We start from the raw sequence: 15,497 nt of genomic DNA, 5'->3' as shown, positions 1-15,497 counted from the left end.
TTATACCACATGTAACTAATGTTACCATTTCAGTTATGTGTCTATTTTTCAAAAGGGTTCATTCAGAACTATCCTTTAAGGGAAATAGAGGTGAGGCCAATTTCGTCCTTGTCATCATCTTCATTATCACAATCTTGTCATCACTATCAGGAAAACTGTGTGTCTCTGTGCCCAGAAAAACCACATGTGACATAGAAATTATTTCATTTACTGCGATCACTCTCATTGATGGCTTCAAGAATAGCCAGAAATTCTAACCATATACAGAAAACTGAAACTGGACCCCTTCCTTACACCTTATACAAAAATCAACTCAAGATGAATTAAAGACTTAAATGTCAGACCTAAAACCATAAAAACCCTAGAAGAAAACCTAGGCAATACCATTCAGGACATTGGCATGGGCAAAAACTTCATGACTATAACACCAAAAGCAATGGCAACAAAAGCCAAAATTGACAAATGGGATCTAATTAAACTAAAGAGCTTCTGCACGGCAAAAGAAACTATCATCAGAGTGAAAAGGCAACCAACAGAATGGGAGAAAATTTTTGCAATTTACACGTCTGACAAAGGGGTAATATCCAGAATCTACAAAGAATTTAAACAAATTTACAAGAATAAAACAAACAACCGCATCAAAAAGTGGACAAAGGATATGAACAGACACCTCTCAAAAGAAGACATTTGTGTGGCCAACAAACATATGAAAAATGCTCATCATTACTGGTCATTAGAGAAATGCAAATCAAAACCACAACTAGATACCATCTCACACCAGTTAGAATGGCGATCATTAAAAAGGAAACAACAGATGTTGGAGAGGATGTGGAGAAAGAGGAATGCTTTTATACTATTGGTGGGAGTGTAAATTAGTTTAACCATTGTGGAAGACAGTGTGACAATTCCTCAAGGATCTAGAATCAGAAATACCAATTTGACCCAGCAATCCCATTACTGGGTATATACCCAAAGGATTATAAATCATTCTACTATAAGTACATGCACATGTATATTTATTGCAGCACTGTTCACTAGAACAAAAACTTGGAACCAACCCAAAAGCCCAACAGTGATAGATTGGATAAAGAAAATGCGGCACATATACACCATGGAATACTGTGCAGCCATAAAAAAGGGTGAGTTCATGTTCTTTGGAGGGACATGGATGAAGCTGGAAACCATCAGTTTGAAACCATCAAACTAACACAGGAACAGAAACCCAACACCGCATATTCTCAGTCATAAGTGGGAGTTGAACAATAGGAACACATGGACATGGGGAGGGGAACATCACACACCGTGGCCTGTCTGTGGGTGGGGAGATAGGGGAGGGATAGGATTATGATAAATACCTAATGTAGGTGATGGGTTGATGGGTTCAGTAAACCACCATGGCACGTATATACCTATGTAACAAACCTACACATTCTGCACATGTACCCCAGAACTTAAAGTATAATAATAACAATAAAGAATAGCCAGAAATTTAGAAACACCTATCCCACAAATCATTTTTATAAATCATAATTAATTGCACCCAAGGCCTTGGTAATCTCTAATTCTGGGGACATCAGATGCCATCAGAATTAGAACCATACTCAAGGATTTGGTTCAGCCCTTGCTGTCTGGGAGTAAAAAGCAGTTGATGAAATTTAAAACCAGACACATGGACACATAGCTCATAGTCTATGTGTTATTGGCAGATGTGTTCTGTTAGGCCTACCCTTTTCTGTGTTTGTGTTTTTGTTTTTTAATGTATTCACCAACATCACAAAGAATATTTTACAAGAAAATTTGGATTTCTGACTCCTGAAAAATCAAAATTCTTACAGCCCCAAGGTTTTCATTCCCACAAGGCATCCTGCAGCTGACTAGTGAGTGGTACACGCTCTCGCAGTTCTCTACGGTCCCCTTCCCTTGCTCAAGTACAACCCTTCCCTTGCTCAATAACGGACTGAATATATGACAGTGGTCCCAAAAATTCGTAATACTGCGTTTTTACAGCACCCTTTCTTTTCTTTTCTTTTTCTTTCTTTCTCTCCCCTTTTCTTTTCTCTCCTTTCCTTCCTTCCTTTCCTCCCTCCCTCCCTCTCTTTCTTTTTCTTTCTTTCTTTCTCTTTCTTTCTTTCCTTCTTTCTTTCTCTTTCTTTCTTTCTTTCTTTCCCTTCATTCCTTCCTTCTTTCTTTTCTTTCCTTCTTTCTTTCTTTCCCTCCCTCCCTCCTTCCCTTTCTCCCTTCCTCCCTCTCTCCCTCCTTCCTTCCTTCCTTTCTTCCTTTCTTTTCTTTTCCTTCCTTTCTTTCTCTCTCTCTTTCCCTCCCTCCCTCCCTCCCTCTCTCTCTCTCTCTCTCTCTTTCTTTCTTTCTTTCTTTCTCTTTCCCTCCCTCCCTCTCTCCCTCCCTGCCTCCCTCCCTCCCCCCTCCCTTTCTTCTTTCCTTCCTCCCCCTTTCCTTCCTTCTTCCTTCCTTCCTTCCTTTCTTTTTTTTGAGACAGAGTTTCACTCTTGTTGCCCAGACTGGAGTGCAATGGTGCAGTCTCTGCCCACTGCAACCTCCACATTCCGGGTTCAAGCAATTCTCCTGTCTCAGCCTCCCAAGTAACTGGGATTACAGGTACCTGCCACCACATCCAGTTAATTTTTGTATTTTTCACAGAGACGGGGTTTCACTGTGTTGGCCAAGCTGGTCGTGAACTCCTGACTACAGGTGATCCACCCATCTCAGCCTCCCAAAGTGCTGGGATTACAGGCTGAGCCACTGTGCCCGGCCTTTTATGGCACCTTTTCTATGTTTGGATATGTTTGGATACACAAATACTTAGCATTGTTTTACAATTGCCTATAATATTCGGCATAGTAGCATGTTGTACAGGTTTGTAGCGAGGAGCAATGGGTTATAACATACAGCCTAAGTGTGTAGTAGGCTATACCATGTATGTTTGTTTAAGTATACTTTATGGTGTTTGCACAAGGATGAAGTCACCTAAAGACACATTTCTCAGAATGTATTTCTGTTGTTAAGCAATGCATGACTATATATTTATACTGATGGTATCATGTATTCTGTCTTACTGTTCCCTGCAGTCATTCTAATTGCAACCCTTGAACAAAAACACACAGTGTGGGCTACAGGGGAAACACTTGTCCTGGAAATCCAGGGCCTGGTTAGTCGTGGCCTTGATGTCTTTTGGTCTCAGTTTCCTCATCTGTTCAACAGGGCTAAATAAACCTCTTTTGATGCTCTTATGTGATTGTCATGACCTTAATTGAGATAATGCATGTAAGGACACTTTGAAGTGCTACCAGTGTAAAAACATATTAGTCATATCCATGTACCAAAAATAGTCCTAACTAGTCAACTAAATTTGAGTCTCCCCTGTTGAGAATAGTACTGACACTGTGGAAGGAATGAATTAGAAAAAGGAAACCATTCCTGGTCTGAAGCAGAAATATTCTATTTCACATAGGCAGCTAGTGTCATGGAGACAGCTGGCTACTGAGTTAAAAGAGTTACACTGAATCTGTGGGCAAGTTATCATACCTCCACGAATCCCATTTCACCGTCCATAAAACCTAGAAGACTGGACCTGCTTTTCAACTCATGGGTGATACAGTCATGATTAAATGAAATAAAGTATGTGAAAGTAATGAATACACAGAAAAACATTATTCTAATATAGGCAATAATTAGTAGTTGGTGATAAAATATGAGCACATAAAATGGACTAAAAATATTTACAAACTCTAATATTTGTACACAGTAAACACTTGAAGACCTGGAAGAGTAGTTTTTAATTAAGAGGCAGTTGTTTGGAAGAGAAAAACTTTGAGTCAGTCTTATTTCTGATCATAAGTCTGAGAATGGGCCTGTTTTGCTTATTAAAATAAACATGTTCTTTGTTTTTTATTTTTGATGCATATCTTCATTGCGAGAGGAATTGGTCATTTCACATGTGTCTAGATTATTTACTTCAATATATTACATTATATGAAGCTATATTTAGAAAGGTTGAAAAAAATAACTTGTGATGATTTAGTGACTAATATCTCAGGAGCTGGAAGAAATTTTTGAGATGATGCTGTATATATCAGAACACAGAAGAGCAGAGAGACTGAGTGAGTTGTTCAAATTCTCAGAGCTACAAAGTTACAGGGCCAGAATTCACTATTGGGGTTTTTGACTTCACCGTTCTTTCTGCTGCACCACATTAGTACTGGGGCAACTTCTGGATGGATATATTGAATTAACTCACTGAATGTTTAGACAATCAGGTTGGGTTGGGAACTGTACTAACCTAGGCGGAGGAAAGGAGAAATGTTAAGAAGGTCACTGCGAATTAGGAAGTGCGTTTCGGTGGTAATCTCACCTGCAGCATACAAAAAAAATTCTATATTGTATTCTCTCCCTACAGTGGTACACCCTGGTAACCCCTCCCTACCCTACTCTTTAAGCCATTCTTTTTAAGATCCGCTACTCCTTTACATTCTTAAAATTTCGCCTGCCCTTGCAGTCCTGGGACGCCGGCAGGACTTCCTTTCATCCCTTATCAGCACGCGAGGGGAGAACAGCTCCTCCAGGAAAATGAGAACTTTCCAAAGCAAACCACCAGTCAGAGGGAGAAAGAACCTGGCCACTGGAACAAAGTTTCTGCTGGAGGCCAAGAAATCACACCTCCAGCTCCCAATTCCTCCAACACCTGAGAGCGTGAACTAACTTTCCTCTTTCCCACAGCCCCAAGGGAATTATCCTGGGCCCTCACTATTAAGAGCTTCAGGGCCACAACAAAGCCATCTTGCGGGTGTCTGCCAGTGGGCTACCTCTGGAATTCCATTTCTCTCCCCTCCATCAGCCTCCTGTTTCCCTCTCCCCTCTTTCCTTCTCGGTTCGGGAGGAGCAGAGGCAACCACGCGCTTCGGGGCTCATCACCCGCGTGGAATTCGGGCTCACTATCCTCGAGGAGGCTGCGGAGGAGGTCGGCTCCGCGGCCGGGTCGCGAGGGACAGTGCCGTCCTTCCGCAGGTGGCCGGAGTTCTGGTTGGCCTGTGAAGACGGGTGTCTTTCGCGGGCCCAGCGCGTCCTGGCCTTTTGAGAGGGGGCTTGGAAGGCCCAGAGGAAGGCAGGCGGGACGCAGACTCCATCAGACTCTGCCTGGCTTTCTCCTCCCTGGCCCCAGATGGCCGCGGTCTCTCCGCGCCCCCCAAGCAGCTCCCTGCCACCGCCACCGTCGTCTTTCCCAGTAGCGGCTGCTGGATGACGGCGCCGTCTCCGGTTGGATGGGGGCTGGCGGCTCAGACGGGACCCCGGGGGTGGGGGCGTGGGGGAGGGAGGGTGTGGGGAAGGGGGAGGTCAGCGCTGGGCGGGCGCTCCGGGGACCCAGCGCTGCCCCCTCCAGCAGCAGAAGCAGCACAGCAGACGCCGCCGCCGCAGCCACCGCGTCCACAGCAGCGCGAGCTGGGGACCAGCGGCGCGGCCGAGAGCAGAGGGGCGGCGGCGCCCGCCCCAGCCGAGCCGAGCCGAGCGCGCAGCCCGGCCGCGCTGCTGCCTCGCAGATGCCATCACAGCAACAAAGAGCTCGCTGAGCTGAGAGCGGTGGCGAGGGCTCGCCTGGGAGCTGCGCGGCAGCCGGAGGAAGCGCGTGGGGGGTCCGGGGGAGGGAAGGGGGCAGAAGATGGCCAAGAAGAGAAAGCCCCCCAGCATCAAGGGTGAGTCCCGCTCCCTCCTCCCTTCGCCGCCTCCCCTCTCTCACCCGCCGCCTGCTCCTCAGGCCGGCCTGTTTACATCCAGGCGCGGCCAAGTGGAAGGCTCCTGCCGGGGAAGAGTTTGCTGTGTCCGCGGGGGGTGAGGGGAGCCGCGGCGCTGCTGCACCTCCCCTGGCCTCCAGGGACACTCTGACAGGAGTTTGTGCCCCTTTTGCTTCCTGGGGAAACCTGGAGACTCCTCTCTCACCCCACCCCTTTGCTACTCCGCGAGCTTGGGTATCTATCTGTTGCACCTCCTCGCCTCTGGGCAGTGGGGAGAGAAGCGACTCGGCTCCTAATGTCTCGTCCTTTCTGGAATCAATATTTCTCTCTCTCTCTCTCTCTCTCTCTCTCTCTCTCTCTCTCTCTCTCGTGTGAGTGTGTGTGTGTGTGTGTGTGTGTGTGTGTGAGAGAGAGAGAGAGAGAGAGAGAGAGTTTTTCATGGTCTCTTCTATTCTCTTCTTCCAATCCCCCCCTGCCTCCGCCCCTTGGTCCCTAGGGTGACAAGTTCTGCATCCATTTCCCCAACCTCCATCCTCAGGAGGAGGTTGGATCTGGCTGCCTCTCCTTTTCCCCACGGTCAAGGGGACTTGCTACCGGCCAAGTCCCTGCAGGCTACTTCCTGCTCCCCAACCTGTCGAGTCGGGCAGTGGCTCCGGCTAAGCCGTCTCCCTGTTGCTCCTTTGGAACCCGGGTTTCCAAAGTTGGAAAGTTCGCGGGGAGAAGCGATGGCTGGGAGGACAAGGAAGAGCTTGTTGCTGGGGTGACTTGAGGCATTGCGGCGTGGTCCAGGGCGCGACTCGGGAGGGAGCCTCCTGGGCGGCGTCCTGCCCAGGGGTCCGCTGGACTCTCAGAACCCGCGCGCGGGGAGCAGGTGCGAGCAGCCCGCGCCCGCAGCGCGGACTCGCAAAGGTAGCCGCTTGCCGGCTCCCAGGCTCTAGCTCGGGGACTCGCAGAGTCCGAGAGGTTGTCTGCAGCACTGCGGAGAGGTAGAAGTGGGCTTCGTGCACGGTGAGGAAGGCTGTGCGCGGGGGAACTGGACCTGAGGATGGTGGCGAGGAGGGGGCGTCGTTCGAAGTTGGATTTCAACACAATGGGCCCAATGACATGAGAGGCAGCGACTTACTGAGCCTTTGGGATTATATAAAAAAGGACAAGAACTCAGATGAGAGCTGAGAGGTGAAGGGTATTACTGAATACATTGGGTTGGACTACAGCAGCGCTCTAGGCTTTGGCATGCTTTTTGCTTTTCCTCCCAAGTCTGGCTTGTGGGAGCTTAGCTCCGCTCTAGAGGTCACTAGGGGGACACAACTTTATCTTGGCGCGTCAGCTTGCTTTTTAATTGCTCTGGAGTACTCAAAGCACTTATTGGAAAGCGTTTAAAATCATGATCTTGAATTCTTAAGAAGACGTTACTATGAAAACACCTGGGATTTTTTGTTGTTGAAATTATAAACTATGTATGATAATTTTATTGCAATGCCTTTTTTTCAAATGTAGCTCCTGTAAAATTAGAGGGGCTTTAAACCTCTGATTCTCTCCCCACCCCCCAATAAATTAGCGCATGGGTATAGAGATACACGAGTAAAGAAAGAAGAGAGAATATATTCACCTACAAACAGTTTCCTCTCTTTATCATGATATCAAATAATTAGTCTAAACCCAGATTGACAAGGCGTATGAGCTACACTTTTGGTTCGCTCCTTTTTTATGGAGCCATATGGCACGATAAGTGAAACAGAAGGATTGGTTTTCAGCACTGCTGATGTGGCTATCCATTGGCAGAAATACATTTCATTCCCACCCCAAACCTTGCAGATTGTAAATGGTCCATGAAGAGTGGAAAAAATTTTACAGTTTTACAGTACGTGGTAGCCAGAGAAAATCTCACCCTTGAAATTAATAATCTTCGCAGAAGCACTGAAAGATACGGAGGAGATTAATGAAATGAGCTCACATAAGAGATTTGATGAAAAAGACACCTCCCCTTTATTCCCCCCTCCCCTCAAAATACCAACAAGTTTTTGTTTTGTAGGCCAGTATGGAATTGTTTGTATTTTCTTGAATAAGTTTAATTTGATAGTGAAATAATTGAAGAATAGCAGTTAATGTGAAGCGTTAACAGTTTCTCTGGAACGATTAATAATCAAGCTTTTCTAGGACATGTGGTCTCAATGAATTTTATGTAGTACTTTGAAAATAAGGTTTTCTCATGCTACATGTTTTTCTTAAAGGAAAAGTTATGTTATTTAGCTCCTATCGACTTGTGTTGAGTTGTTTTTGTTTTTTAAAACAAGTTCATTTAGTATTTCACAGAAAGAAGGACACCTTTAAAAACAAATCCTTGGAGTTTCACTTTAGCGAGGCAGGATGAATTGTGATGTTTGATAGATGACAGAAGCAAACCCAGAATGTTGTAATCTATTGACTTGCCTCAATTTTGCCTTTTAAGAGGAGAACTCTACAAAAGCATCTGACTGCAGGCTTGCTGAACTGCTCTCAGATGTCTGCTTCTAAGCTACAACCAACTAAACTGGGACTGCCTGATAGAAAAAATATCTAGGCTTTCTTGGCAGGGGCAGGCTACTGGGGTGAACTTTGCTGGATAAAACACTGTAGGTTTAGCAATATTCCATGCTGTGTTAGTTATTCTCTTACAAGACCTGCTTCTCTGCTTAGCTACACTGCATGCAGGGAGAGATCATTCGTCGGATCTTGTGACAGGCAAGTTGCTCATTGGCTTCTGAAGTCCTAGCAAGAGAGACTACATATCCATAAGCCTAGAAATTGGCCAAAGAGAAATACAGTTTCTTAACATTAATAGAAGAATAAAATCTGTTGGCAGGATTTCTCAAGGGACATTAGCATTCATTTGTGACATCTCATCAAAAGGACAGTTTTTCAGAAAGGCGAATGGAATATTTTACAATCCAATATTGATAATGTTTTTAATGAAAAAATGCTGTAGTTCATAATCAATAAAAGTCTTATAAATGCAAGCTGGTTACACTGGTTATAATGATATTACCACCCCCGCCCCTGCCTTTTCCGATGTTAATACAATAAAGACTTCTTACTCGATTACTTAAGTGTAAAGCTTATGTTTGGGTTAATCTATTCATTTGTTCATTTAGCATATATTTATTGAGCACTGAATATGTACCAGATTCTGGTACATAGTGCAAAACACTAGGGATACAGTGATGAACATGATAGACAATGAAGTAGGAGGAGGCCTGGAAGAGGCAGGTGACAAATACATGAACCAGAAAATTTCACATAGTGATTAATACCAGGAGAAATAAAGTGATGTGCAAGCAAGTGATTTTGAGGTTACTTTAGATTGCCTGGAAAGGTGACATTTGTGTCAGGAAACAAGTGATGAAAAGTAAGTTGCATGCCAGGAACTGGAACATAACTCTTCAGGCCTTAAGGTAGAAATGAGGTGGTAGCTTGGCACGTTCACAGACAAAAGGAAGAGGTGTAGTGTGTAAGGAAGAGACGGATAAGGAGAAGCCAGGACTTTTTGGTAATAAAAATGAATATAGAGTTTAAGTGCAATGGGAAGCCATTGGATATTCACTTGCTATTTGGAGATACGTTCCTATCCTGGAAAATTATTTCAGGGAGAGGAATGTTCCTACATCAACTCCCTAGGCCAACTAAGGCGACCCAATAGACATCACTTTTCTAAAAGGTCCAGTTATACTTAGGTTATTTTTTCTTGCTATTCACCAGAATACTTATGCAATTTCAATCTGAGATGTTGATAGCATCTCTAGGAATCCCTGCTTAGAAAACAATTCTAGAGAGAATGAGGATTAATTTAACATTTAGCACAAGATGATAAGATTAGTCGCTTCCCTGGCAAGCCTTTCAATGCAAGTGTCTTAGGAAAAACATACTGTAATGGTAGAGGGGGATTCTGAGGGGTCCAGAACATGACTGTACAGTAGGCGGAATGTGGAAGGCAGCATGAGAGGCTCCTAGGTAACAGAAAGGGGTCCATGGAAGGCGAAGAGTGACGTTTGGAAGGGGACATGAGAAAGCCTCTAAAACAACATCAGCCAGTTCATGATTTTGCCAAGAGGAAGCCTGATATGAGAGTGTTCCAAGAGAAACATTCTCATTCAAACACAGAAAAAGTTTAAACCAGGGTACCTTTATGCTTTTGACTGATCTTTTAATAATGAAGTATTTGTAACAATAAAAGCATACAGATGTTTACAAAGTCTCTTCGATTTCACTTAATCATTATTAGGTTTTTCTGATGGATTACAGACCTCACAAATGAAAATAGTGTGAACATATTGACGGTAACTGCTGTTTGTCGGAGGTAGTTGCTTGATAGCTAGTTAAGGAAATGATGCTCTTGGGTCCCATTTTACTGTAGAGATGTTGGTAAGAGGGATATGGGTATGTCGGGTGATTTTCTTTACCCTAAGCATTTGTGACAAGAAGGTGCTATGATATTCAGGAAAGATACAAATAATAATAGATTATTTTAAAGATAACCATGGCCTACTTCCACCTCCAAACTTTCTATTTCTTTGCCAAGGATTAATAATGAAAAAATATACTAAGAATTTCTGTAGCTCCAGGACTTTGTTCAGTCTCCTTTCCCTCTTTATACTCCAAGCAACTCCTTTGAGGCTAGCAAGGCTGGTAGGATCTCAGGGGTTACCTAAGAATGGGGTATGGCCCTTAGTGATACTGCAACACAATGTGTTTATGACATCAGCTTTTTTTTTTTCACAGTAGTGAATCATAGCATGTTAGAGTTAGAAGGTTCAGTGTTGATGGAGCTATTGAAGAAATGATAGAGTAAGAGGTGAGTGACACTGCTAAATGCAAGAAGTCTATATGTATAGGAAAATTGGTCAAGTTTATTATTCATAAATACATATTCTATGCAACTCAAGAAATACACACACGTGTGTGTGTGTGTATATATACATATATATGTATATATATATAGTGAAGTCTGAATATAAATTAGGAACTGAGCTCTTCCTCTCTCTACATGTGCATGTGTGTGTATATATATACACATACGTATACATATATACTCATAGACATCCTGGGGAATTATTTAAAGAGAGTAGTATTTCTACATCAGTTCCCTAGGCCAACTGAGGTGCCCCAGTGCACTTCACTTTTCTAAAATGTCCAGTTATACTTATGTATCTTCTCTTACTGTTCACCAAAATACCAACAATATTTTGGGCTGAGATGTTGATAACATCTCTAGGAATCCTTACCTACAGGTATTCACACCTGTTCACACTCCTCTCCCAAAATGAATCACAGCTGATAATGTGATCAGTGCTGTATAGCAGAAAACTACATCATAAAGACATACACTATGGCTTCTGCCTTGTTCTTTTATGTCCTTTGCTTTCTTATGTTGCTCATTTTGGGGAAACCAGATGCCATGTTGTAAAAATACTCAAGAATTCCTTGGATTGTTTTTTGAAGCAGAGATTCATAGAGATGTTATCAACATTTCAGCCCAAAATATTGTCGGTGTTTTGATGAATAGTAAGAGAAGATACATAAGTATAACTGGACTTTTTAGAAAAGTCAAGTCCATTGGGTCACCTTACTTGGCCTAGGGAGCTGATGTAGAAATATTACTCTCTCTAAATAATTCTCCAGGATATCTATGTATATATATGTATATGTATGTATATGTATATATGTGTGGAGAGAGAAGAAGAGCTCAGTTCCTAATTTATATTCAGAATTCACTGTGTGTGTGTATATGTGTGTGTGTGTGTGTGTATTTCTTGACTTGCATAGAATTCTTGAATCTTAGCTCTTTGTGGGAAGAACTGAGGCCTCCTGCTAACAACAACAACCTGCTAGTTATGTGAGTGATATATCTTGGGAACAGACCCTGCAACCAAGTCAAGCCTTCAGATGACTTTAGCGTCAGCCAACCTCTGACTGAATTTTATGATTGGCCCTGGTCCAGAGCTATCCAACCAAGCTGCTTCTGGATTCCTGAATCACAGAAACCATAAGGGATAATAAATGCTTACTTTTGTCTGAAACCACTAAAATTTGGGGGTAATATGTTATATAACATTAGATAATGAATATACCTGTGGTTCATTATTTTTGCACCTCTATCCTGAAATGTAATCTTTTTAGCAGTTTCAACACTGATCTTGAATCTTAGCCCTCTTTCCTAATTTAGTGAATTGGGCTGAAGCCCTGAAGTTCTCTTTTGTTGTTTCCCTTGAGTTTCTTGTAGCAGCTTGCTTTCTCCTCTGCTTTTTTGAGTACTCATTCATGGCTCCTCTAGTTCTCTTAGTTTAGAAGGTACTTTCCAAATTGAAGCACTACCGAACCAAAAATCAGAGTGATAAAGAGAATACAAAAGCCCTAAAATCTCCCAACAGCACAAGATTTCACAGTCCTCCAAACTAAGAAGACAGACAGTTTCTTAAAATCTATAATCTTTTATTCTCACCATCAAAAATAAGAGTGTGAGATAATGAATACGTTAAATAGCTTGATTTAGCCATTCCACAATGTGTGTAAATATCAAAACATCAAGTTGTACACCATAAATATATAAGTTTTTACTTGTCAATTAAAAAAGAAAAAACCCAAAGAAATGAAACCCTAAAATATTCAAATAAAAATCTTTCCAACTGTATTTATCTATTCCTCCTTACCAAAGAATCCCTTCCTCCTCCCAGCCCAGCTGGTCCTTTGATGTATAAATAGGAGACTGAGAAAGAGGATTTTAAAAAGGCAGGTTGCCATCTCTTCTACTTGAGAGTAGGATATTAATCTATTTTATTCATTCATGTAGTTCTCTATTCATTCAATAAGTGTTAATCAATCACTTACTATGTACTGGGCACTATTCTAAGCATACTTGGGATAAATCAGGGAGCAAAATGAATTCTTCATGAGGTTTACACTGTAGATAGGGAAGACAAACAATGAATAATAATCATAAATACATTGTTGATATTAAAAATTGAAAAGTGCCATGACAGAAAGAAAAAACAAATAAGCATAGTAAGGGGGATTTGGATTGCTAATCATGGGATGATGGTGGGCCAACTGCAAGTACTGATAGGGTAGGACCAATTAAAGAGGTAATATTGAAGGAGGTGAAACAGTGGAAGGGAAGGAGACTTCCAGAAAGAAGGAAGAGTCAGGGCAAAGACCCTACAGTGAAAATATACCTGGTATGTTTGACTAGCAGAAAGAAGACCAAGTGGAATTAGCAAGGAGGATAGAAATAGAAAAGGAAGTCAGAAAGATGAGGGAAGACCAAATTATATTAAGCTTTTTAGAAAATTTTAAGGACTTTGGTTTTTACTCTGGGGAAATGTGGCACCAGTTCAGATTTTGAACAGAGGAAAAATATGATCTGACTTATATTTTAAAAGAATTGCTATGGCGACTGTGTTGAAAATATCGAGCCAATATGTAGGGGTAATGAGAAGCTGGAAGACAAGTAGGGAAACTTTTGCAATAATTCAGTAAAAATTTTCTTCTTTTGGTGGCTGAATAATATTCCATTGTGTACACACACACATCCCTCACATTTCGTTTATCCATTCATCTGTGTATAGATGGATAGACACTTAGGTTGATTCCATATCTTTTTCTTTGGAAAAATATCTTTTCAGTTCCTTTGCCTATTTTTAAATTGGGTTGTTTGGTGATTTTTTGTTTGTTTGGTTTTTTTTTTTTGCTATTGACTTACAACAACATGGGTAAACCTGGAGGATTTTATACTAAGTGAAATCAACCAGGCACAAAAAGAAAAATACTGTACGATCTCACTTATATGTGGAATCTAAAAATGTTGAACTCGTAGAAGCAGTGAGTACAATGGTGGTTGCCAAAGGCTGGGGGAGTGGAAGAAGTGAAGAGATACTATTCGAATGGTACAAACTTACAGTTGTAAGACAAGTTCTGGGGACTTAATATACAGCATATACAGTGATGGATATTGTATTAGTTTTCGTGCTGCTAATAAAGACATACCCAAGATTGGGTAACTTATAAAGGAAAGAGGTTTAATTGACTGACAGTTCCACATGGCTTGGGAGGCCTTACAATCATGGCAGAAGGTGAATGAGGAACAAAGTCACATCTTACATGGCAGCATGCAAGAGAGCATGTGCAGGGGAACTCCCCCTTATAAAACCATCAGATCTTGTGAGACTTATTCACTATCATGAGAACAGCATAGGAAAGACCCACCCTCCTGATTCAATTACCTCCCACTGGGTCCCTCCCATGACATGTGGGAATTATGGGAGTTACAACTCAAAATGAGATTTGGGTGGGGACACAGCCCAAACTATGTCAGATGTGTTATTTAATTTGGTTGTAATGATTATTTATTACACAATGTGTACATATACCAAATCATCATGTTGTGCACTTTGAACACATAGTCTTTATTTGTCAATTAATATTTTAAAATAAAAAGATGCTTATAAAACAAATTCAGTTGAGAGATGATAGTGGCATCTATCAGGGTAGAAGCAGTGGAGAACAGGAGAAATGGAAGGATACTGAATATATTTTTCTGCTAGAACTTATATATATTTTAAAACTAACAGGATGCTTCACATGAGAGAAAGAAAGGAGTGATGGATTAATGCACAGTTTTTGACCTAAACAACTAAGAGAAGGTGGAATTGGCATCAACTGATATTGGAAGATTGTAGAAGGGGCAAGTTTATGGGGAAGGATCAGAAGTTTAGTTTTGGACACATTTGGGTTTGAAATATTTATTTGATATACAAGTGAAGATGACAAGTAGGAAGTTGGATATGTGAGTCTGGAGTCTTGGAGAGAGACTTGGGCTGATCATATGAATTTGGAAGTCATCAGAACATCGGTGGTATTTAAGATTATAGACTGGATGACTCACTGGGAATTGAGTATAGATTGAGAGAAATGATCTGAGCCCAGGGCTACTCCATTATTAAGAGATAAGTGATAAGGGGAGGAGTCAGTAAAGGAGATTGAGAAAGAGCAACTGGTGTCTAAGAAGTGGGTGTGGGGTCCTGGAACCAACGACGAAAGTGTATCAAGGAGGCGAATAATAATCAACAGTGTCAAATGCTGCCCATAGGTCAAGTAAGATCAGGGTTGAGAAATGGCTTTTCTATTTATTAATATGAAAGTCATTGAGGACCTTGATAAAGACAGTCCAGGTGAAGTGGTGGCAATGATGCTTTGAATGAAGTAGGTTAAGAGAGAATGGAGAGGAGGAAAATTAAAGACAGCACAGTCAACTGTTTTAAAGGGTTTTGCTGTAAAGGGAGCAAAGAAATGATGACGTGGCTGGGGATGGGAGTTGTGGAGTTGAAAAAAGATTTGCTTTTTTAAGATGGAAGAATAATAGTGGGTTTTATTCCTTGTTGTTTGTTACTATCTGTGTTTTGAGGTGGGTTTTAACCTCTCTTTTACTATTTTCAATTTTGGGTGCTTTTTATGACAGTTTCCTGTGAAGGTAAGATAAATTAATGTAGAATGGTCTTATGCTGCCTAGTTCTAAAGATGTTTCTCTTTTATCATCTTTTATGTCTTTAAATATATTATCTTTAAGAAATATTAAATGGAGTATTAAGAGAGGTATAGAAGGGGACTTGCTGACAAAATAATAAAATATGCCATAGTAGGAAAAAGTTTCCAGGAGACAAGAGTTTGCCAGTCATCTTGTTGCTGACTGTGGCAGTCCATTCCCTCACCTGAAAGGACCTTAAAGAA

General features: G+C 41.8%; 1 protein-coding gene across 3 annotated transcripts in view; it reads left to right on the top strand.

Annotated features, from left to right (window-relative positions):
* Positions 1 to 5,542: 5,542 nt before the first annotated feature.
* SLC44A5 (solute carrier family 44 member 5) overlaps positions 5,543 to 15,497 on the top strand; it is a 412,555-nt gene continuing 402,600 nt past the window's right edge. For 2 of the 3 annotated variants that reach the window (XM_025392182.1, XM_025392173.1), the window contains exon 1: positions 10,493 to 10,569. Coding sequence is in view for 1 of the 3 variants with exons in the window: in XM_025392189.1 (XP_025247974.1) it covers positions 5,669 to 5,702 (34 nt within the window). In the remaining 2 variants the exon portion in view is untranslated. Of the gene's footprint in view, positions 5,703 to 10,492; positions 10,570 to 15,497 lie in introns of those variants that run through there. The other variant, XM_025392189.1, reaches the window with a different exon arrangement.

The sequence above is a fragment of the Theropithecus gelada genome, chromosome 1 (assembly GCF_003255815.1).
Source record: "Theropithecus gelada isolate Dixy chromosome 1, Tgel_1.0, whole genome shotgun sequence".
NCBI classification, from domain to species: Eukaryota; Metazoa; Chordata; class Mammalia; order Primates; family Cercopithecidae; genus Theropithecus; species Theropithecus gelada.
This window is presented reverse-complemented; position numbering and strand designations above follow the sequence as displayed.